Source organism: Dermacentor variabilis, chromosome 7 (genome assembly GCF_050947875.1).
Source record: "Dermacentor variabilis isolate Ectoservices chromosome 7, ASM5094787v1, whole genome shotgun sequence".
In the NCBI taxonomy this organism is placed as follows: domain Eukaryota; kingdom Metazoa; phylum Arthropoda; class Arachnida; order Ixodida; family Ixodidae; genus Dermacentor; species Dermacentor variabilis.
In genome coordinates, this window is record NC_134574.1 from 85,582,906 (window position 1) to 85,606,625 (window position 23,720).

General features: G+C 43.0%; 2 protein-coding genes across 3 annotated transcripts in view; both read left to right on the plus strand.

Moving 5' to 3' along the window:
• The first annotated feature begins 980 nt into the window (after positions 1-980).
• Positions 981-4,853, plus strand: LOC142587592 (uncharacterized). Of its 2 annotated transcripts, XM_075698721.1 has the most exons (3): positions 1,118-1,404; positions 2,130-2,188; positions 3,622-4,853. In XM_075698721.1, exons 2-3 carry the CDS (start codon positions 2,173-2,175, stop codon positions 4,794-4,796), a joined length of 1,191 nt encoding a protein of 396 aa, XP_075554836.1. In that variant the 5' UTR covers positions 1,118-1,404; positions 2,130-2,172; the 3' UTR covers positions 4,797-4,853. The 2 variants fall into 2 exon arrangements, 1 of the variants encoding a protein (XP_075554836.1); XR_012829585.1 differs by lacking the exon at positions 2,130-2,188 and having other exon boundaries at positions 981-1,404.
• Positions 4,854-10,458: 5,605 nt separating this feature from the next.
• The window catches only part of LOC142586897 (uncharacterized), a 32,447-nt gene continuing 19,185 nt past the window's right edge, over positions 10,459-23,720 (plus strand). Inside the window, exon 1 of the mRNA XM_075697777.1 lies at positions 10,459-10,621. Within this exon, the coding sequence (XP_075553892.1) occupies positions 10,588-10,621 (34 nt within the window). The 5' untranslated portion in view covers positions 10,459-10,587. The remainder of the gene's footprint in view (positions 10,622-23,720) is intronic.

Below are 23,720 nucleotides of genomic sequence, written 5' to 3' on the forward strand. Positions count from 1 at the left end.
TCGTGCAATGTAAGAGGTACGAAAAAAACATTTACTTTCTTTAATGGTTCTAAATGCGGTTTTATGAGTAGTTCTTGTGTTTTCCACAAGATTTATTTTATTAGCATGACGAATAAGCGAAGTGTTCTTTTAGGTTCATATTAATCTAAGGATTTCGAACCCCGTGTAAACGTTGGCCCTCCAAGTAGAAGAATTTCTCAGTTCTGGTGCCATTTGTTTAAAAGACTAGCTAAGTCTGAAACCACTATCCCCTCCGTCATCATATACATGGCGGGCATAGAAGAAATCAAGTGCGTCTACCGCTCTCTTCTAATCACTCTATTTATCGATGTCCCTGTATTTTGTATTGCTACAGCGTTAACCCACTTTTTCCTGCAAATACTCAAGACTCTGGAAGTAACTGACTTAGTGACTGACTCGCTAACTAGAGACTAACTAAAGAACTATCTATGTAATTAAACCTATATGTACACATGACGCTATGTCAAGGAACATGCTACCGCGTAGATTCACCCCAGGACTTAACCATGCTATTCTAGGCAAGTATAAAATGGTGGTGCCCGACTGTTGGTCTTCTGTGGGCTATTCAAAAACAAGAAAAAACACCGCTGAGAAGGAATGGAAGATGAACGAGAAATATGCTGATAACCAACGACAACTCTGCATGCCATGGAATATGCACTGTCAGTTCGTCGAAAGCACCAGGTAGCCTTGAAGTTGTAGTAAACAAACTTGTCAGGGCTAAACTGCGCGCAAGCAATGATCTTACTCAGCGACTCATTGACTGAAATGTGTTGGCAGCCTGTTGTCAACCATTCCCCTACCTAAGAATTTACTTGCCAAAGGAAAACGATCCGCACGAGTGCAAACAAGTGTAGAATCTCTTACACGTTGTTTCCGGTTATCTGACTTCGGCCTGGCTCACACCTGGCATAAAAGCGCGCTGTGTAAACAAAAACGCCGTCTCGGCTCAACTCGCATAGAACCTCTTGAATTATTTCCCCCCACTCTTGAATGTCCGACCCCGGCAGCTCATTGCTTATGCTGCACTCCGTAAATAAATGAAATTGGACGCTAACCAAGTGCTGCATGCACCTGTCGCGACGGGTCGAATGAGCGCAGCTCGTCGCCATATGGCCAAAGGTTATCGAGTTTAACGCCCGTATAAGAACATCCGATGCCCGGACTTGAATAGTTTGCCGACCCTAATGCTGGAGCGCAAGTATTCACGCATGTCGCCCTTACCACTCTGACGGCTTCATTCTCTGAAGGCTTCATTCTGCCAGCGGAAAGCTCCTATTTAATCTGGTGTCCTTACAACCGGCTGCTCTTGCTCAGACGTCCTTCTTAGAATGCATAAAAAGAGTTACGCGGTGCTAAGCGCCCTTTCACTGCAGATCGCAGGTAAGTTCAGTTTTCAGCTTCACTAATTTCAACGTTTCTGTCGCTCCCTGGGTCACAATTCAGTAAGATTTTTTGTACCGAGCCATACTTTCTCAACACCAACCTGTTTTACGACTCGCTCACGAGAATACATCATTTGTAGGCATTTAAGAATAGGTTTAGTTGCCTTTCCCCCACTGTCACACACTTGTTGTGGTATGCCTGCATGTCTGAAACGCTTTACTCAATCCTAGTTTTAGGCTAAGCGCAAATGCATTTCGTGATGTCGTAAAGTAACATGTAACAAAGATGCCTTAGCTCTCTCCGTTTACTGCAATATCACTATAAGTTGCATTTCCTTCTTCTAAACGCTAAATGAACAATAATGTGTCTGCGTTGATTACATGAGCTATTATGTGCGGTTACTTCGAGAAAAGCTCTCAATGTTACTGTCTTGCAGATAGACTGTAACCGTTCGGCTTTTGAATTCACAGTCAGTTTCACAAAGACTGGGGCACAGCAACTGAATGCTATTTTCAGGGTGATATAGAGTGTTAAACTTACCTACGGCGAACGGCTACAGTGATGTGGCACACAGGCCCGTACTCAGTAATTTACGTCGCATTTATATTTCGAAACATTCTTCAGTGGCCACTTTTAGCTGTTGCGGCAATCTTGCTTAGGATGCATAGTTCAAGCAGTCGAGTTTTTTAAAATAGTATAATTCGTATTTTGTTTTTTAACAGGCTTTCTTTCAAATCATCAAGATCGTTAGCCAATCATTGAGCTATGACTGGCGGATCAGGCGAGTTCTGTTTTGCAAATATACTTTAGACAAGCGTTAAAAATAGGCATGGAATCTCCTCGGATGTATTGCAGACATAGGTCTATGCTTAATATTCATGTAGCTTTAGTTTGGAAGTTGTTACCGGAATAATGTTTAGAAAGCCAACTATTATCTGTAACAGATCGTTTACTGCAGACCACTTGTTGCTTGGTAACATTACTACATTCTATAACACTATGACAATCATCATCCAAGTCACACAGCTGCGAAAACTTACTTTAGATACGGCTACTCATGAAGGAAAACGTGAAAAGTCGAGCTCGTTTATCCGCGTCGGAGAAATAAGGCTTATGAATGGTGGCTATCTTACATAGCAACGCTAGACTGGTATACACAGCTACACTTGCTACGGCTTACATGTCAAGCAACATCGTTACAGAGTTGCATGAGTTCTTAAACATCAAACTTCCGGAAATCTCAAGCAAATAAATACTTTCAATTTGTGATTGTCATTAAGCTAACCAATTACTAAATGAGTGGCAATATCTCATTTCTCTTCTATTGGCCAGTTCAAGTGGTCCTGAAAATGCGTGTAATAATATTTTATGCTGAAGGGTTCAGCTATGCAGGCATATTCTGTCGAAATTCGAGACCTCACTTTTATGGAGACGTCTCCTCGCACCATTTTGGACCTACTGTCGAACTACCTTTATGTCTGTGGACGTTATTTTAACCGGAAGAAAAAATTTTCCTATTTTGTACTCTAACAATTATTGTACGAACCAATTGCCTTTATTCCCCAACTCGTTGCCATGCTTAAGTGGCGTAATGAAGACTACTTTTTATCATATACCTAATTGTCTGCTTCGCATTTGCATAAATTTTGAGGGCACTTCCTCCATAAGAATGCGGTAAATCAAATATGCAAATGTAGCAAATAATAAGGTCAATCTCGCGTTGTCGCTTATTATAATTTTGTTAAAGGTTTAGCGGTTTATACTCTTCTCGAAAACAGTGTTTTGTTGTGTTTAGGTCATTAGTGGCGTTTTGGTCAGATTACGGACAAAAATAATTGTATCTCACGGGCTCCCCTTTCAGTTGGCTACAATAAGTTCGTTTAAAACAGACATACGTTTTAGAATCTCAAGTAAATTACTAATTAGTACGATTTGCCTACTGCAAAACACTGATTGAGTGTAATTTTTTTTCTCGTTCCTTGTAACTGACACAAATAAAGTGTTGATAGAAAATAGTGCGCTATATGTGCACATTTGCATAATGTATCTATGAACACACACTTAGATCGTACCCGCTTTCGCCCTCTTATATATAAATAACTAAGCCATACGGAAACGCAGAAACTATCCTGCTTTTTTCTCGTATCTGCGAAATTCGTGCAACGCAAAGTGCCGCACTATTATTTCCTCTTTCCTGCTTTATATGTATCGCAGTTTTCATCCTGATCTGCTTTGGGTGCGTTCACGGGGGCACAACAGCCTCGGAGACGAGCTCCGCAGTGGTCCGATCGCGCACTAACCCCAGGCTTGCAGGAGATCATCCAGATAAGACAGCATGGGCAGTTCACCCCATTTTACCACACAAATACGCAAACGTTGGAGACACCGGCGATAAAAGATTTGGAATGGCTATTCAGAAGCTAAATCCCTACCAAGGATTGCGCAATACGAAAGTTTCACCACAAGCCAACTCCCTAGCTGGATGGGAGGCGACCCCGTCAACCGCGTCAACCGCTCGCCAAGATACCAGGGAACCGGCGTCATCCGGCACCACACATTTGATCAGTACTCGGCTCACGCAGAGCAACGCTGTCTATCATCCTTCAAACCATACGCGAACACAACCTGAACGAACATACATGCCCGACACCGTGGTGCAGCCTCCTCATCTCAATCCCCAAAAAGGAATGCTTAGACAATCCGTCTGCATTAAGACCTGCATCTGCGGGTGCGAGAAGAATTTCTGCAAGCGAAGGGCGTGCTCATCGTTCCCGATGACGGACTCGAGTACTTGCACAGCATACTGCCGCAGTGTGTGTGCACATGAGTGCTCGGAAGCCAACCTAAAACCGAACGCGAACAAAGGTAATGCCAAGAATCTAAGGAAGCGCTCGGAAAGGAGCAGGCGCGTACACGACAGCGCCAAGACACGCCACATAGAGCACCCTTCCGAAGCAGTTCAGCTTCACGGCCCAATATTGCGAAGGTTGCTCGAGAATAAGAATGACTCTTTCACGCCGGTTAATACAAAGGTAACGAAAGAAGTGGCTGCAAATCCTCCACCGAAAGAGCCCACTGCACCTGTGCTGACAACTGGTCACAAGAAGAACACTGAGTCTACGACGCGCGCAGCTACTCCAATGACAACCAAGTCAACCAAAAGAACTTCGCCGGTCACCATTAGCTCAAGCACCCTTGCCAGTAGCCCACCGCCAAAAGTTATCCGATTTCTGGTGTGCGACCAGCCATGCATCTGCGCCTGCGAAAGAACCTTTTGTACTCGAAGCAAATGTTCTTCTATTCAGGAAGGGGATCAGACCGTGTGTAGCAAGTATTGTTGGAGCGTGTGCTACGATGAGTGCCGAAAGACGGGCTTGAAGCCTTCTTGAATTGCAATGGGCAGAAGTTATCAGATTTGCATCTTTAATAAAACAAAATTAAATTTTCGAACTGCTTCATTTTATTCAGTTTTTCTGATTCTTCCGAATGCCGCATTGGAGTTTCTGGTGAACGTTGTACCTGAAAAAATCCGTCAGTTTGTCACACCGGCCAAGGTTACTAATGTTCGTTTTAATTTTTCAAGATAGGCCTGGATGTTTCCTATATATATATTTTTTGTAATAGCCAGCGGCCAGCTTACTACATTTGTGTGCGGCGCCAACACGCGACTGAGAAATAACCTTTTTAGCACTCTCCGAAGGAATATGAATGGTTTCTATATATCATTATCTTACCAAGAACAAAAGACAACATGCTACAAGGTTAGGCGGAACATACATTCCATTGTCAACGGTAACAAAGGTGAGGAGTCTCAAATAACTACTAAAACCACAAATAAGTGTGTGCTCGTTTTTTTTCTGTTTCAGTCAGCACAATATGTTCCTATCGTAGATGATACTTGCTTTTTTTTCAGTCTATTTGCATGACATGCTTACTAAGGTAAGAGGGACATACAAGCTGTTCACGTTTTAGAGTATCGCTAAGCTATGGAATTGGTCTTGTCGTGGTGCATGCATGGCTCGATCAGGCCATGGAGACTTGAACGACAGAGGGCTCACAGCCACATAACGCTGAATGGTGGTAAATACAACAATGGTTATCAATTTTCAAAGATTTCATTTATTTCGAAACCACTTACTTCGGAAAGGTAAACGCTTGCACTCGGAATAGAAAAGTTTCAATGACGAACCTTGCAAGGGAGCGCTTCACCTTCAGGAGAAAAACAACTTTCCTTTCCCTTTGGAACATTTCTAAATCTTTTTTTTTCCGTAGAGCGCCGCAAAACATTCACATATACACTTTGGCAAAACATGGCTTTAGGCTTATGGTGTTGCCTCCTTAGGCACAATACGCAGGTACATAAGCTCAGTGAAGTTGATTCTTGAAGGAAAGTCTCTGTTTGGGTATCCTCAGTTTTAGGGCAAAAGTCTTTACGCTCATTGACTCATACGACATCTGCGACTTGGTTAAGGATTTCGTGCAAGTGCAGGAATCGTCTGCGCACGAGCTCAGCGACTTTTTCTATAGCATAATTTTCTGCATTTAAAACTGATCCTTTAAATCTTATCAACAATTGTAACCTCCAAGAAGCTTATGCCGAATAATGAAAACGATGGTGCAATGTTTCGCTGAAGGGAACTTGGTGCATAAGTAGGCCTTGGCATAACACAATAAATGCAACCAACCAGAAATATGCCACTCACCAAGCGAGCCAGCCCTGGGCAAGCTTAAGTATACGGATATCTAAGGAAACCAACGCCGTTCTTCGTCACAGTCCGCGATGGTTTGAATAGCTTCAATTTTCCTTTGCAGGGTATGCAGGCCACGCTATGAGATTCCCTGTTTTGAGACTGTCAAGCGTTTGGCAGAATCAGTCTTTGCGCTTTCTTTAGGTATGCAGCTTTCCAGGTTTTCTGTCTTCACGTTTCTTCCGATTCTGGAAAGGGTAGATCTACGAACCGCATAAGCAAGTACCGGGCCTCGACCAATATCACGAATACTGTTGCCCTTGTTCTGCAGCACTCAGTTTTAATAAACGTGGAAAGTGGTAGGAACATGTTTTTGTTGTTTCATGATTAGGCGTGTTCAATAGTGTCTCGAACCGTATTAATATCATTTTATATGAACGTAGTCCTAAATTTACCTCAAGCTGCTTTTGGTGCCAAGCAAGTGCCTGTAGGACGGCGTCCTGTTTAAGCATCATCTGAAACACTGCCACGACAAACTAATATATGAATTTACGGAATGGAGCTATGACAGTAAGATAAAGTGTGTTTCATCTCCAACAGCGCCGCCGCATGTTGACTAGCAACCACAGGTGTTGAAGCTGTATTTATGGGGCCAACATTTTCCAGGCCGTAGTCCTTGTAGTGATTGAGGGTGGCTGTCGTGATTTGTACTTGGGGGCTACGCAAGCGTTTACCCGCTACAGTGAAGTTGACTCGATGGACAAGGCGCACTCGCCTAGCTTAGATGTGATAGGAATGTCAGCGAGAATGACAGGTCCTATCCGAATCGCAAAACTATGTTCTCGTTATGATCTTGATAGTTTCAGCTATTGTACGTGCTCTTTATCTGATTCCTGTCCTTCCTGGATTCAATTTAACTTTTGTTGGACCTTGTACCACAGTTATTTCAAATTGTCTGTGTTTTCTGTTTTCTTTGTGTAACACAAGTGCACCAATACTAAGGTGTAGGGCTGTTCTCCAGCGCTTTCAAAAATTAATCACCTGAAATGAAATAACCTGGCAGCTGACAATTCCACACATCCCCGAGCTTTGCATAGCTGAAGATAGCACAAAAGAGGAGGCGCTACAATGTCTTTTATCACATTACTGTGTTGAAAATGACATGTACCTAAACCCGCCTATAATATATCCACGTGCGGTCGTATGAGACGACTGCATGTAATACATTTATAGATTTATAAAATTTCTGTATTAGCAATATTTTATCGAATAGGCCTCTGAAATTTGGGAACCAAAATTACCTCCTAAAGCAATTCTAAGCTGCTACGAAATATCAGTGAAGAGAAAGCTAAATCTTGCTGTGGTGAACTTAATTCCTAGTGGCAATATGAGATATCAGCTTTGTCGACAGAGGCATTACTGCCTGGTATGGCTTCGGAATAAATCTGTATAATTCTGTAACTCCGTAAAATGAATTATACTGTATAAAATTTGTATTAGTGTGCCCAAAAGCCAGTGATCGAGTGCGAGCTTAGGAACGGTTCAGTGCTATCATCGAATAGTCTCAATAAATAGAAAAGCATTATAAAATTCTTGCTTGCGTTGTATAAAATGTAGAAATGGCGAAGTTTTGCAGAACGACCGCTATGCCAACTGTTTAGGCACTACCGCTACATTAAGATTTTTTTTTCATGGATTCACAACTGGCCACATACATGAATAAGAGGTCGCCGAGATGAGGCTGGGGAAGCGGCCTGCGTCTCGCGTCTGTGGTGGGAGACAACTTTCTTTAGCAGCTGTCAACCGCGCACCCCACGGCGCTACGGCCAAACTAGGCCTCTTCTTATTTAGCCGCTCTAGCCGAAGTTTTACTCGCCAACAGGTTGCAGCAACGTCTACCTTCTTCATGTGACAGATCTAAGATCGGTTTCACAGCATATCAGCTAGACACGTCTGTGTTAATCACAGGAAAAAACAACCTTTACTATGCTCTCAGAATGAAACATAGGTAATCGAAATTACGGCATCAGGCTCTTTCTAAGAAAATGCCTTAAATGTGGGCTACAGTTTCAGCGGTACTCACTTTAGAACAGGGCTAACTCTCAACCAAAATACCAGGGCATTATGCACCCAAAGTATGCTAAGAAAGGCTGAAGTAGTATTTGGCATGCTTGAAGCCTGTAACCAAGTATATTATCTAAGGGATAGAAAAGTTATGGCAAAATGACTAAAAGCTACAGACATTCTCATATTAAGCATACACTGCAGCAGTAATTTCCATACCTAGTGATCTATAACTGGCTTCCTTTAAAAAAATGGGGTGTGATATCTATTTGCGCAAAGATATATGTCACACACCGTAAATTTGTAAGAGCCACTGACTAAAGAGGAAAAATGAGTTTCACCTCCGCGCCCATGTCACCTTTGTAAGATGTTTAACGTCGTCGCTCCATTGTATAGCACTCAACCGCGTAATAACCGGGCACATGTCTAAAGTTGAGCTAACGTCATGCGTTTATTACTGTTCGGTGTGCGGCAATAATGCTCAACAAAAATGTTGTAATTGTTACTTGTACAAAGTGTTTCATTGTATTACAGATAAGGACATTTGAGTGAACTTCAAGGAAAGAGCTAAAAATGGGATGGTCCGCAGAGAGAGAATTAACATGTTTATTACATATATAAAGCTTTGGAGAGGCGCCTTTATTTCTGAACGCCTTGAGCTCAGGCTGAGTCCTGGCTTTGTCAATCAGCCGTTGGTGATCCGCGAGGTGAGAGGTCGCCAAGGCTCTCTACCATAGCTCGTTGGTTTGATAAAGGTTCGGAATATGTAATGGTGCCTCTCTTCAACCCTCTACCATGTGCCTGAGGAACCCGAGTTCTGTGCAGAAGCGGCATCGTGGAGAGAATCGTCTAGGGGCTATAAGGTCATATCTGACTGGGTGGGGGAATGTATTAACTTGTAGAGCTCGGAGGAATCACTACTGATTTCTGGATAGTGCTTTGTGTGGCGGTGCTTATGTTCTGCGGGTAAGTTTGTGATGTTGCGCGATGTCTTGGCAAGAGAATAGACGGTGCATGCGCTGGGGTTCGGATTCCTCGGCGTCCACTCGGTGGGTCAACCCTCGAGTCACGTGGTTGGCAACCTCATCGCCAGGAATGTCGTGATGAGCTGGTGACCAGATGATCTTGACTGATCTTGTTGGCGGCTCTTGATTGATGATTTTGAGCGTATTGGCATGAATTCTGGCGCCAGCAAAGCTGCGAAATACCTGCTCAGAATTGGTCTCTATGACGTCAACCTCTGTTTGGGATAGCGCGAACGGCACCCGCTTCCTCAGCTTGGAGGGAATTGTTTGGGGGAAGTGGAGGGCTGCTCCGATGTTCATTCTTGATTACGTTTGCTGTTGTGGCTGCTCGCCTGGGTAAGAGCACACATCCGTGTAGGCTGTAGAGGGGTGACTCCCGTATTGCTTGCACATGGATCGGTAATGAGAGGAGACAAACACAATGGTTATCAGTTTTCACTTATATATAAAAACATCAGCTATATTGCTCTGTTTTACTATCAATTTTATGGAACTAGTGTAAGAAGCTATAGTCTGTCTGTACAACAAGAGTGCTGTCATGCGGGCATATTACTGATTTTACTCCAAAGAAAGCTTTCATGACGGACTAAGGTAGTTTTTCCAGGGGACGCTTATGTGTATTTAAGGCAATATTGGTAAGATGTGACTTACTCTGTAATGTTTATGTCGGTGAAGACAAACATAGGGCCTTAAATAAATTTATTACGTTGTCGATAACCCTGCATGCTATAAATTATGTCTATGTTCCTAAATGCAAAAGTGAATGCAACATGAATGGCGAGATATGGTAGCGCGACATTTGTACATCTGTATACACTGTGGACTCCTCTGTTACTGGCTGTGCAAGCATAGTACATAAAAGCATAATTTATTATTCTGCGTACTGAAACGCCAGTCGCGTTTTGTCTCCACAAGTCGCAAATTATCTTGAAGCTCCTTCTTTAAGAGCGTCTAGCGGGACGGAGACAGACACGTATGAGCAGAAGACGCGTTCAAAGGCCTTCCAGATGCTCGCGACCGTGCTGAGAATGTAGCCGAGCTGCGACGGGAAAAGCGCGGGATTTAGAAGCTTCGTGCTTTGATGCGCAGCGAAGGTTTCGTCTTTTCAAGTCTTCTTAAAAGTCCTGCGAGGGCCGACAAGTTTCGTGTCCTGGTTTCTGTTTGCCTCTCACCTTTAAGCGACACGAAAGCGCGTAAATTTGACACGAACGCGTGTTCGCGCGGGACAACGCGTCACTGCCTAAAGCCACATCGCATAGCTGTCCGGCATGAACGCCGATCCGCTCCGTAAGCAAAACCCTCGGCCGACACGTTTAAAGCCGCTTTGCGCTCGGCGAAGAAGAGCGCAATTTGGGCACTCGAGAAACGAAACGTGAGCCTCGCAGGCGAAACACGCGACACCAATGGCGGCCCTCACTGTACTACCTGCCCTTTTAGGTAAGCGATTCAAGAAACTGCTCTATAATATACGCTGTGCAACAAACTTGATCAATTCGTGCACCCAGATAGCAGCGCGGTTATCACTATTCTTCTCAAAGTTAGAATTTCTTCTCAGCAATTTCATATTAGCCGTACACAGCAGCATTTTAAAATTTAGGGTGGCTTGGGAAGCGTGTTGTATAGGAACGATGTGGCAAACCAGCAAAATGTCGCGTTGTAATGACTCCCCTTTTCCTACTTTTGTTCAATTTTTGTCACACTCAACTTCTCAATGGCACAGTCCGGTAAAGCGTGCAAACGAATAGATGAAATAGAAGGGCTGAGCCGTTCGGTTTGGCTGAAGTTCTTTTAGCTTCTCGGCTTTGCACTTTCAGGCCGCCCACTTTTCTCATCGACAGTATGAGTTTCGACGTTAACGACACTTGCGGTTCCAAGACTACAAGTTTCCTTGGATGTCTTCTTCTACGCTAATTTTTCGTTGTATGCTCTCCTATGGCTATGTATGGTGCGATGTTTCCCCATTTATTTAATTTTTTTTCGTTCTGTTTTCTCACATGGACTGCGTTGATCTTCGAGTCTAACTTGTGCACTTCGAATTTTAATTTCTTGACTGCCTATGACAAATCGTAAACTGTTTGAGGTAACGGGTTCTGCAGTACTTGATGAATCACCGTGTTTGTATATCTTTATTTTGAGTGCACGAAGGAGCACGACGGCAGCTATTGCCTTTATAAAGCACCAATGTCTTCTTGCATACATTTTAATAAAAACACGATTCGTATTCAGATGTTCTTTTTTTTTCTTGCGAACGCATTATATCTCCACCTAGAGAATATACGGCTACCTTCAGCACGTCTCCTTTCTTCGCGGTAAATAATTTTCCAACATATGTCGCCGTTACGCGGGCCCTTTGAAGGGCTATACCTCGATTATCAAGCGTGTATGTTGTTGGTATAGACAAACGGGCAGCTACAAATGCTCATTTTGCAGAATGCGTGGCTCTAAATTAATCAAGGAGAAACAATTTCGCACTAGCAGTAATACGACGGGGAGCGTCTCAGACGAGTACGCTATTGACTAAACATTAACGTACTAATGTTATATTCAAGAGGCATATGACAAGCCGTGGATTTACTCATTTGCAGATTCATTCTTGTAGTAGGTAGTTTAACGGAAACATGCGTGGCATGCATGACCACCTGAGTATTTTAGGATGTCCGAGAACTCCGTTCCTCTTAGATCTTTATTCCTTATGTGGAGTGCAGGTAGACAATGCGTAAAGGGAAAGTGCAGGCGACAGAAGCTAAATTACCTTTCAAACCGTTCTCCGTGATTTAGTTTTCTAGAAATTTGGCCTAAGTTTCTGAGGCCCCAGCAGCACCGCGGGATTATCGGTGCGTTCTATACACTTCTATTTGCCGAGGTCAATCCGCCGGCAAGAAGATAGGTAAAATTCTTTCAATTCTTTTTTTTTTCTCAAAAATTGCCCAACACCATTGAATGTCTTCTTATGAATTGCATAACGCTTTTACTGTACTCGTATTACTGCGGCTTGGAACATACCTTTTTTAAGCGCCAAGGTTCGCGGTTTACTGTTTTATTTCTTTACTCAGGCACGCTTTCATAAGGCGCTTTATTGACGTAAGGCTCATTAGACAAACAAAATTACTTCGCGAGTAATTGCCGGGCAGGTATTTGATAAGTGCTAAGGGCTTCCAACAGAACACATCCGTTCAGACAACGTCAATGCGTACCACACCTAATCGTTCCTTTTAGCAGTGGGGTAAAATTTAAGCGGTTGTTGTATTTGAATAGAACAATGTATTACTCGTAGGAAATCCGAATACTAGCCGTCCAATCATTAGTTGGAGCAGATAACAAAAGTAGTCTTCGGGAATAATTGCGCATCGGTATGGTGTGAATGAACATTGCTGTTTATGTGCACCGTGGTGCCGTGGAGCAGAAGCACAACACCGGGCTTTTAATGTGAAGGTCGTATGTTCGAATGTTCCTGCACATTACATTTTCGAGCTTGGAGTGGCGCCTGACACCAGAAAACGAAATTACCGTGATTCATTGGGTCCAGGCGCTGCCACATTAGGAAGGCCTTCTAAGCTTCATCAAAGGCAATCCTTTACCTGAACAGAAATTGGCTTCCCTGGTACAGAAGCACAACACCGGGCTTTTAATGTGAAGGTCGTATGTTCGAATGTTCCTGCACATTACATTTTCGAGCTTGGAGTGGCGCCTGACACCAGAAAACGAAATTACCGTGATTCATTGGGTCCAGGCGCTGCCACATTAGGAAGGCCTTCTAAGCTTCATCAAAGGCAATCCTTTACCTGAACAGAAATTGGCTTCCCTGGTACAGTATTCGACCACTACCTCACTCATGACTTCTGCAATTAATCTATGACCCTCAGTCCCCAGCGATTGCGGAGCACCTGACCGAAGCGACAGCCAGACCTGCGAGGCGGTAGAAGGTGCTATGCATTTCTAGATACGGACAGGCCTCCACTGGAGACTTATATTAGCAATATTTAACGCGCGGACCGTTTCGTATAAGGATAGTTTAGCGTGGCTCTTTCAGGAATTAAAAGGCATTGCCTGGGATATTCGTAGCCTTAGCGAGATTAGAAGAGATTGTGACGCTTATACGGTGCTGTCTAAGGGCCAGCTTCCACTGCATTACAAGTCATCCAAACAAGGGAAAATACGGGGCAGGATTTTAATGGATAAGGACCTCGGGGGCAACATTGACGAACTCTGCAGCGTTAGTGAGAGTGTAGCAGTCATCGTAAAAAAGTTGAATAGGAGGAAAAGAATAAACGTAGTAGGAGCCTACCGTAGATGATGCAGAAATGAAAGTTTTATGAAGATGCTGAATCATCAATGAGACAAGTGCAAGTATACTGTATTCATGAGGCGTCTTCAATGCAAAAGCTGGAAAAAACAGGCCGGGGAACAAGCAATTAGCAACTACGGCATAGATTCTCTAAACACTAGAGGGGAGATAATGACAGAATTCACGGCAAGCAACAGACTCCGAATAATTAATAGCTTCTTCAGGAAGCGTAGAAAGAGGAAACTTACCCGGGGAAGTCCTAATGAAGAAAAAAGAATGACAGATTTCATACTCTCGGCCGATCCCAGCATAGTACAGAATGAAGTATTGTTAGACAAATTGAGGCTGGTACTCGCAAACAAATATGCAGCTTTAGAACAGGAAGATCAAGTTATCATATAGGCTATATTTGAAAACATAGCAAGGTTGATTTCAGAAGCAGCAATTGAAGTAGGAGGAAAGCACCAAGGCAACCTGTAGGTAAGCTCTTCCAATCAACAAAGAACCTAATCAAGAAAGGACCAAGCTTGGAAATGTCTAACTCATAATATCAGACAGAATTCGTTGAACTGCCAAACTGATCAACAAGAAGAAAGTATGGGATACTCTAGATTATAACATGGTTCGGTCGCTAGTTGGGTAGGTGCACCATCTGCCAGCGTAGTTAAGCGCTTCTCCGCTCCGCGACGACAAACATGGCGCTGTGGTCACAGGCCTGACAGAAGCAGCGAGCGTCTTTGGCTGCTGTGCTCGTATTACGGTCAAAATGCGGCGAAGTTCTCATTTTATCTAAACTGGAAAACGTCTTCACAGTCACACCATCGATTGTTATAGGTGTCTGTATGCAGCGGAGCTGTGTCACGTGCGATGGTAACATACTTGACGTGTCCGTCTGCAGTTTATTTTTCTGTTTCAGAGGCAAAAATACCGATCTCTTAACGCTGTTTTGTACGGTAAAAATGATCAAATTGAGTAAACGAAGATCTGCACAATTTCTCCACGGATGAAATATCCCTTCATCAGTGCTTATAAAGTGAGAGACAGAGTCGAAATTTGTTTTACGAATCAGTACGTAGGTGCTGCATGGGAACGTAATTCGCAAAGGGAGTATTCTCATGCTACAAAATGCTTAATGCAAACGTATTGGTCTAAAGGAATGTAAAATACAATATAATAAATATTGATAGTCGCACAACCAACCCTTTGGAATTGCACGTATGGGTGCTGTTATATATAAACTAGATGTATGATTATCTCTGTCGAGCTGTACGCATATTCAGTATATACATATATGTATGTCTATATATATATATATATATATATATATATATATATATATATATATATATATATATATATATATATATATATATATATATCCAATACCCTTTTTCCTCAGTAAAGCTAAATTCGTTTGTCTGAAAAAAACTAAAGCTGTCTTACCTTGTTCGATGACCTATGATTAACTTAACGACATATAATGAGAGTAGGAGCTTGTAGCATGCAAAAAATAGTCTGGACTCTTATGGTCGTATACCTAGAGGTGAATGTAATTAGGCAATTCTTAGCCCGCACGCGTAAACCAGTGACGTCCAGCTTTTACATCAAAATATAACCTTAAAGTAAACACATGGCCCTCCAACACAACGTTTCACAGTGCATGAAGCGTAGCGCAAGCTCCCTTTTCTTTTCTGAGTACGCTCAGGAGCCAATTAGGTTCTTGCTCGTCAAAACGGAAAGCAGGAGTGCAATGCATTAGCTTGATGATGCTGTTCGTAAGTCCAGGTTTCTGCTGCTTACAAGCGAGCAATTCAGAAGGTCTGAGCTGGAAAGGGGAACAAAACTCTGCCACTCTGTTCACGCACAGTAGTCGTTTGCTTGTGAACTGAGGCCGCGCACTTGTATTCGAATTCTATTCTGCTATGCCGCACGTGGACAGTTGTCGTCCTAATTCTCCAAACATATCCTATCTTATCGCATAGAATAATTTTGTCGACCGCCTTTGGACAGGTTAACTTCTTCACTTGTGTACAAATAGTGATCCTTCATTCGTTAAACACGCGCGTCCTTTTCACTCTCATCCTCTTTGCTTGAAGCGCGTGTGCAAGTTTGACTCACCGTGTAGTCAGGATTATTTTAGAGACCGGCATCTGGTCAGAGTCCTGCTTGTTCCTTCTGCTGGAAGATTCTTTAGCTGTAGCATCGAGCAGCATCGAAGGAACAGTGTCACGCGTTAGCCGCAGATGTAGCTGTGAAGTCTGCATAATACGCTGAATGAACTGCTCCTCGAAGTGGCGCTGACACATGGCTAGTGTGGTAGAAACATTTTCTCAGCAGAGAAATCTGAAAGCTCACGTTTCTCGGAAAGTTTTCGGTGTCGTGCCGCCAAAATCAGTTATATTTTAGCCATCGCTCGCATGTTTGTAGCCGAGATTACGTTTCTACACTCTAAACACAGTAACCTATAATGTAACTTTTGGGCACGAGTAACTTATGAGATAAATGTTACAAGTGCTTTGTTTTCTTGCTTTTTTATATTTTTGTGCCTTATAAAGGTTACAATATCCAACATGCAAGCAATCTATCGGTTACCATCACAAATGACGCCATGTACCCTTTGCGCCGTAACCTATGAGCAGCACAGTAACTTATGTTTTTAGAAGCAAGGAGCTGCGCATACGTAGAGAAGACGTTTGTTGCTTGAAGTGCGCAAACATATTTCAGAGGCAGCGCGGGTGTGGTTTTGGCCACAGGATAAATGTTATTGCTACAAACTACATACACTTACAACATAAACACTGCAAACACTTTGTGACAGTCTGCCGCATGTGCTCAGTGCTGTCGTTTTGGATGGCAGTTCGGCTCAGTATGCTACGGCACAGCTGGATTATTCGGTCCATAAGTGAGTTGGAAAGCGAGGTCCATGTGCTATTTATTCTAAGCCCGCTCTCACTGCGAGGCGAGATGATTTACCTCGCGAATAAATTTCGTTTTTTGCAGGAAGAAAAATGAGCGCAGAGGGCAGAGACACAGTAGATACAAAAGACGACGATTAAAACAAACCGTCGTTCTCTGTTTTGCTATACTGCGTCTCCATCCTCGGCGCTGGTTTAAATTTCTACAAATATGCACCAACTCCTCCTGCTCTCCACTTTCATTGACGTAAAATCGCAATTCATTAATACACACGTAATATCCTGGCATCATACAATGCAGCTTTTGTCTTCTTCGCCATGTAAGCCAAAATGCGTTAAACACCGTCGCAGTTAACGTTCTAATATCACAGACGGAGAAAGGCAGCAGCTGAGAGGGCGGCAGAAAATGCAACTGGATGTGCGAGGCCGAGTGCGCAACTCGACGAGCTGTTTTGTTACATTCATCCGGGGCTTCCAATATTTCAGTCGACATAGCGACTCGGTATTAGACTAAAATGAGAACAGCAAGCACGCGAGAAACGGGTAACTGTAAGGAGAGGGGCTCAAAATATCGCGCGACGGTCGCTCCGATACGCGCTAGACACGCATACGCAAAGAAACCACGGAAGTCTAGACGGCGGGAAGGCGCCACGGCGCAGGCGCCAACCGCGCTGCTTCGTACGCGTCGTTTGAACGGTTCACACCGCTCGGCTGAGACGCGCCGCTTTCTGGCGGCGTTTCTTCTCTGCTTTGTTTGCCATTTTGAAGTCTTTTGGTTTGTGTGTGCGCGCGACAAAATCTTTTTTCTTTAATTATGGGGTTTTACGTGCCAGAACCACTTTCTGATTATGAGGCACGCCATAGTGAGGGACTCCGGAAATTTAGACCACCTGCGGCTCTTTAACGTGCTCCTAAATCTAAGTACACGGGTGTTTTCGCATTTCGCCCCCATCGAAAATGCGCCCGCCGTAGCCGGGATTCGGTTCCGCGACCTCGTGCTCAGCAGCCCAACACCATAGCCACTGAGAAACCACGGTGGGTGCGACAAAATGTGTAATGGCGCTAAGCAGCAGGGACTTCTGGGGTGTGCTGCGCGGCAGCTGCAAAGAACCATTTTGCGACTGGCGGCGGTACATCGTTGTCTGTTCGTCGGACGACTCAGCAGAGAACTCCAGCCGTTGCGACTATTGCAACCACTGTCCAGGTGCCCATGGCAGAATTTCGGACATGGGTAAGTGACCTTTGTTTCAGAGCAGCATTTACGGCGTGCAAGGTCTTCATTGGTTTAATGCTTCTCAAATCGAGTGTACGCATTGCTTTCCAAGGCGGGCTTGTTTGCAGAGCTCTTTTTGTGAGTGCACTTCGAACATAGATGAGGTTTACTCTGTTTATCGAGTGCATGACTAACCTAGCTCGCGACACATTGGGTCGATATATCTACTTATCTGTGATAAACTTCTTTTAGCCACGTACTGCCTCAGGTGCCTAGTGTCGTCGCGTGCGTTCTCTGAACAATATGGTGGTAATCCACAGTTATTTATACATTTCCTGTGTGCGCACGTGGTGGTGGTGTGCTAGATTTCGTGCAGTGATAAATGCGCACGCTTCCACCACACGATTGCAGTACTAGTGTTTTAAACCTGATTTCTAGAACTCTGCGCGTAATTTCGCTGCTTCTGAATTGGTTTGTGCACCGGGTACGATTCAAAATATATGTGACACTACAGAACCATCGTACAAGCTTTATGCAGCACGTAAGCAAACGTGCTCGACTGAGGCTTCCGTAACATAGACGGCGTTCGGCGAACATGGATAGCCTAACAGAATTTCTCGTTATGCTGTGAAGAAATTCCATCATGTGTTTTTTTTTTTGTATTCTACCTAGGTGGTTCAGAACAAGAGAGTGGAGTTGCCGCAGTGCCGCATCAGCGTTCTCAGCTTGGCAGCTCGAAAGATTATTGGGTTCAGCACACCTGATAATTTTCAACTTCTGTGAAAAAAAAAAGAACCCCTTGCACTTTCTTGAAACCACTGCCCCTCACCTGCCGGTATTGCCTGATTGCATGCGTGTGCGCTGCTGGTGATGTTTATGCTTTTGTATATTCACGAACGCGCACGTTTTCAATGTACGGCTACTGTATTGGTATTAGTCGACCTGTTTTATAGACCTCTGCACGTATGTGCGCACCTTGTGTATTGATTTCTGTTCCGCAAGCTTTCAGCGCCACACTCTGGACTCGTGTTCGCGTGGCTGTACACCTAACCGGTGTAGGCACACTCCATTCTTTATGCAAAACAAAATCAAGACTGCTCGACTGAGGCGCCAGCGCCGCATGAACGGTATGACCACGGGGGAAGACGGAAGTTATACGACGGCTGTGCAAGGTGCGGGCCGTTAGTGTTAATTAACGCGTTTACGTCATGGTGTACGTCACTCTTCCAGTTGATATTCACCAGTGAGTCCGGGGTTGAATCAGAGCGGAGGGAAAAACTTCAATATCTCTCAGGAATAAGTGCGTATTTCGGCTTCGGACAAGCGAAAAAAAAAGCTATGAAAGGCTCAATATGATGTAACTACGAAAATGGGTTATATTTTCCTCAGTGTCCCTTTAAGTACCGCGCTCTCCCCACCGGGTAGCCGTACCGTCGTAGCAGTTCACTTCCTTGCACCACGGCGGCGACTCTGGATAGCATGGCATAATATCGCGCTTTGTTGTGAAATTGCCCCGTTTCTTACACTGTATTCTGCCTTGGTCACACAGAGAAAAATACTGGAATGGCCGAAGTACCCCAGCAGGGCCCACAGCCAGGTTGCCCGAAAGGTTAGTGGTCTGAACACAAATGCAAATGTTGTAGTTTTTTTTTAAAGCTCTGCACCTTACCCGCCGATCACGTTGCATGTTTAGTGGTGCATGTTTTTTAGTGATTTCTGAACGCAAACGCATCATAGACACAGAATTTTTGTTTCTAGATTGTTTCATTTGCTGTAACGATGTGTAGGACATTCGTACATATAGGTCACCATGTGCTATTCAAGAATGCTCGTTGCGTAACGAGTGAATATTTGCCTCAGTATTTCTTGTTTGAAAACATTGTGAGTGCATGTCTATGTCTCAGTGTTAGAAGAGCAGAGAAATACAGCCTTGTCTAATTCTCTACTGTAGGGAATGGAAGGTCACTGATAAAATCAACTGTGGAAAGAATACTTGCCATCAAGTCAACTTTTAGTGAATTGATTGAAATTAAAATTTCTGTTGCTGTCAACCCTGATGGCACGAAGGGTATCAAAAGTTTGATTTTGCATAATATTATTGTCAATTTTTGCTTCATCATACCTCCTTTTTCCAGCTCTGCATCGAAGTCGAACTCAAGTTTCCATGCAAGATTGGTGACCTGGAGAAAAAACTAAAAGCAGTAGCAGAAGCGTTCTAATACAAAGAGCAACGTGAGTGCACATTCATCGACATTGGCAAGCATCTACAAGGCCATTTAAAGCCCGTACTCATTAACAAGGTTTGTGGGACAATTTTGCATGTATCTATCAGTTGCTGTGGCAACATGTGCTCTGTCACGTTTTAAAATTTATTTTCAGTTAATATATGAATGTTCTGAAATTAACGTAGCATTTCCTATGACTTTATTTCACCCTGGTGAGCTTTTTTCTATGGTATTTGGATGCATGTTTGCTCATGTCTCTAATGTGACATTCCACATGCTGCAGTGCCTAATGAGCTGCAAATCATGGCACTTCATGTGTATGTCTCCTTTTCTCACACTTGTGTTTATCCTGGAAGTGCTGATGAAATTATATGGATCACAAATGGAAACATAGAGCGGGCCCTCATGTTCTGCCTGCTTATCTACTGCATCAAAAACCTTGAGTACGCGCCTGCATTCTCATCGACGCTTGTGCTGCTGCAAAAAATTACCCTGCCGGACACAACAGTGCCTCGTGGACTCCTCACAAACCACCTGAAGAATCTTCTCATGCTCTTGAAAAAGAAGAACTTGTCTTAAGTTCAAGAAACAAATGTGCTAAGACAGGGTACGTCCCAAGATGCTGAAGTATGTTCTCAACGGATGGCTTCAGTATTTTTCTGAACTTCAGTGTATTTGTTTCATTTGTTGCATTGACTGTTGTCAAACTTAAAATGCTATTTGTGTTACAAGTTGATCTCATGTTTGCTCGAGGTGATATGAGATGTTAGATTTTACTATGGTTTTTAAGGTGCACGTATATGTTGGTATAGCCTTGGCGATTTGTGCTGCATTTCCTAAACTGATACTCCAAAAACTGCAGGCGCATGCACCTGACTTACATATAAGTTAGCATAGTTGTTTAAAATCACGGCCCTCTTCCATTTATTTTGTATTTGGCTACAAGCTTTGATGGTCTTTGTGTTTTCTGTGCTTATAGCACCATTTTTGAGCTTTCAACATCTGGCTGGTTTAATGTCTCCTCAGAAATGTGATAAAGTCTATAGTCACAATATTACATTGCCTCTTTTTTACCCGTTGTGTGTTTACTGCGGCATTCACAAAGAAGTCAATCTGACTTAATATTTCATTTTAAAGCATGGCTTTTTATTGTGTGAATATTTTTGCATCATGATAGCAGTGTCTACTTTTATTTATATTGTGAGGGGAGCAATTTGTTGTGGAATTTCTGGAAATTGTGATTTCATGTGAGAACTTTGCTTTATGATACGGTGCCTTCATCCTGGTTCCTCTTTTTGCACTGCAAACAGTTATATCAGATGAGCTCAGACTTATAGTGAATTCTATGCAGAACTTATTATGATAGACATTTGCTCTATAGTACCTGTTCACTACATAAGAAAACTACTTTACAGATATAGTGCCTTGACCATATATGCATCACCTGTATAACGTAAGTTTTCTTTAATATTGCCTAGACTGAGGAAGTCAGGCTACATTGTGTAATAGTAAGCGTCGTTGTAGGAGGTATGCGTTGGTATTGTGGTTAGGGTACATTATGTATTTATGTATGTCATGAGAGATATTAAAGGCAGTGAGCATTTTTGGATATCTTTGTCTGTCTAGTCTGTAGACCTCTGTTTTCGATGGGTATTATTCGGGCACGTCAAATCGCAGTCCACGGGAGTTCTGTATTTCGTGACCCTGACCAAACACCAAGGACATTTTTAATACGGGATTTTATCAGAAGCACTGCGCCATCCAAAGGTTACAGGTGCTCTAGCAAGTAATCTATGTTTGTCTGAAGGTTTTATTCCTTCGTAAAGGTTACATTTAAAAAAAAGTATATAACCTATGTAAACAAAAAAGTAAACTTTTCATTTGTAACCTTTGCAAAGGTTAAAAATGTAAAGGCTGCATTGTTGTAACCTTTATGTTAAAGGTGCACAAAAATGTGAAAATGTGCACCTTTGCAAAGCCTACTTTGTTTAGAGTGTATGCAAAGCAAGTAGTGCCTCTCCGGCTAGTTTTCCTCTTTGCACGAACACTTTCATCTGTCTCGCCGCCTAAAAGGCGTCGTGTTCCCGACCATCAGCCACAGTATTCAAAATTCAATCCTTGAACTTCTGAGTAAACTACGAGAATTCTGAGAACTTGCGCGACTGCAAGCTTAGCGCACCGTGCTGTAAGCGCGTTAACTGGCAATATATATGGCCACTTTTGAGAATAACTCGTTGGGAATAAGAAACATCGTACGTTTAGGCACTCTCTCAACATAATTTAACCTTTTTTCGAGCTTTTATTGCGAAAACCAGAAGATTTTGACGTAATAGACACGCAATAAAACGGACACACTAACAACGATGCGTGTTTCGCGACTGGCTTCTGACCGCAGCGCTAATCCTGCTGTCATGACACGGAGAAGCAATGAACTACGCCGTCGGCACACGTACCCATCTAGCCACAGTAAACGTGGGAAGGCTCCAAGAAGCAGTAAAAATGACCGCAGCATGAAATCAGTGAGAAGAAAACTTAGCATCCAACAAGGAAGGATGTGTGCGCCGAAAGATAAGCAGAGTAACCTCTTCAGCAATTTCGGTTATATAGTAAAAGCACCTCAATAATTCTATTCTAGCCAGTACAGTGCCGAGAGCAGCCACGCTACCTTCATTCGAAGTAGTGATGAACAGAATGGATGGGCTCCTTCTATAACTAGCGATGTAGTTACAAGGGCCTTGCAAGATATGACTGGCAGTAGAGGACGGAATAACAGTGTACTTATTGAAATGTGGAGGGGATATCATGCTTGGAAAGAATGCGACCCTTTATAGGCAATGCCTGACGACTTCAAGTGTAACAGATAGCTGGAAGAATGCCAACATTATACTTAGTTCATAATAAGCAAGACGGTAAAGAATGGAGCAATTATACACACATAAGCTTGCTTTCAATATCACATAAAATTTTCACCAAGATTTTTCACCAGAATTTTCCAGTAGTATCAAAGCAAGGCTTGATTTCAGCCAACCAAGCTAACAGGCTGCCTTCAGGAATGAATATTCTACATGGAATCACATCCACGTGATCAATCAGTTAACTGATAAATCTGCAGATTACAATCAACTTGTGTATATGGCATTTATAGATTAGAAAAAAGGCAGTTGATTCATTAGCGATAAAACCAATCGTAGAGGCATTGCGTAATCAAGGAGTACTGGAGGCATACGTGAATATCTTGGGAAATATCTACAGATTCCTCAGGTATCTTAATTCTTCACAAGAAAAGTATCAAGGAAGTGCTGTGGCAATTTATTCAGTGCTATTCACTGCCAATGCTATTCACTGTATGCTTAGAAGTAATCCGGCAATCACAGTTGAAAGGCTTGGGAGTGAGAATCAACGGGGAATATCTCAGCAACTTACGCTTTGCAGATTACATTGTCCTATTGAGCAACACTGCGGACGAATTACAGCACATGATTTACTACCGTCACCAAGAAAATGTACTAGAGCGTTTGAATAATAATACACAGAAGACACGGTAATGTAATATAGCCTTGCAAGGGAACAATAATTCAGGATCGCCAGCCAGCCTCTAGAATTTGCACAGCAGTACGTTTATCTACATAAATTATCCACACGGGATACTTATCACGAGAAGGAAATTCACAGAAGAATAAAAATGGGTTTGGGTACATACGGCAGGCATTACTAAATCTTCACTGCGACCTTACCACTGTTGTTAAAAAGAACAGTGTACAATCATTGCATTCTACCAATGCTAACGCATGCGACAGAAACTTGGAGGTTAGCAAATAAGTTAGAGAACAAGTTAAAGGGCAACTACAACGAAATTTTCGAACGCGTCACAAGCGCAATTTCAGATAATTTAGAAATA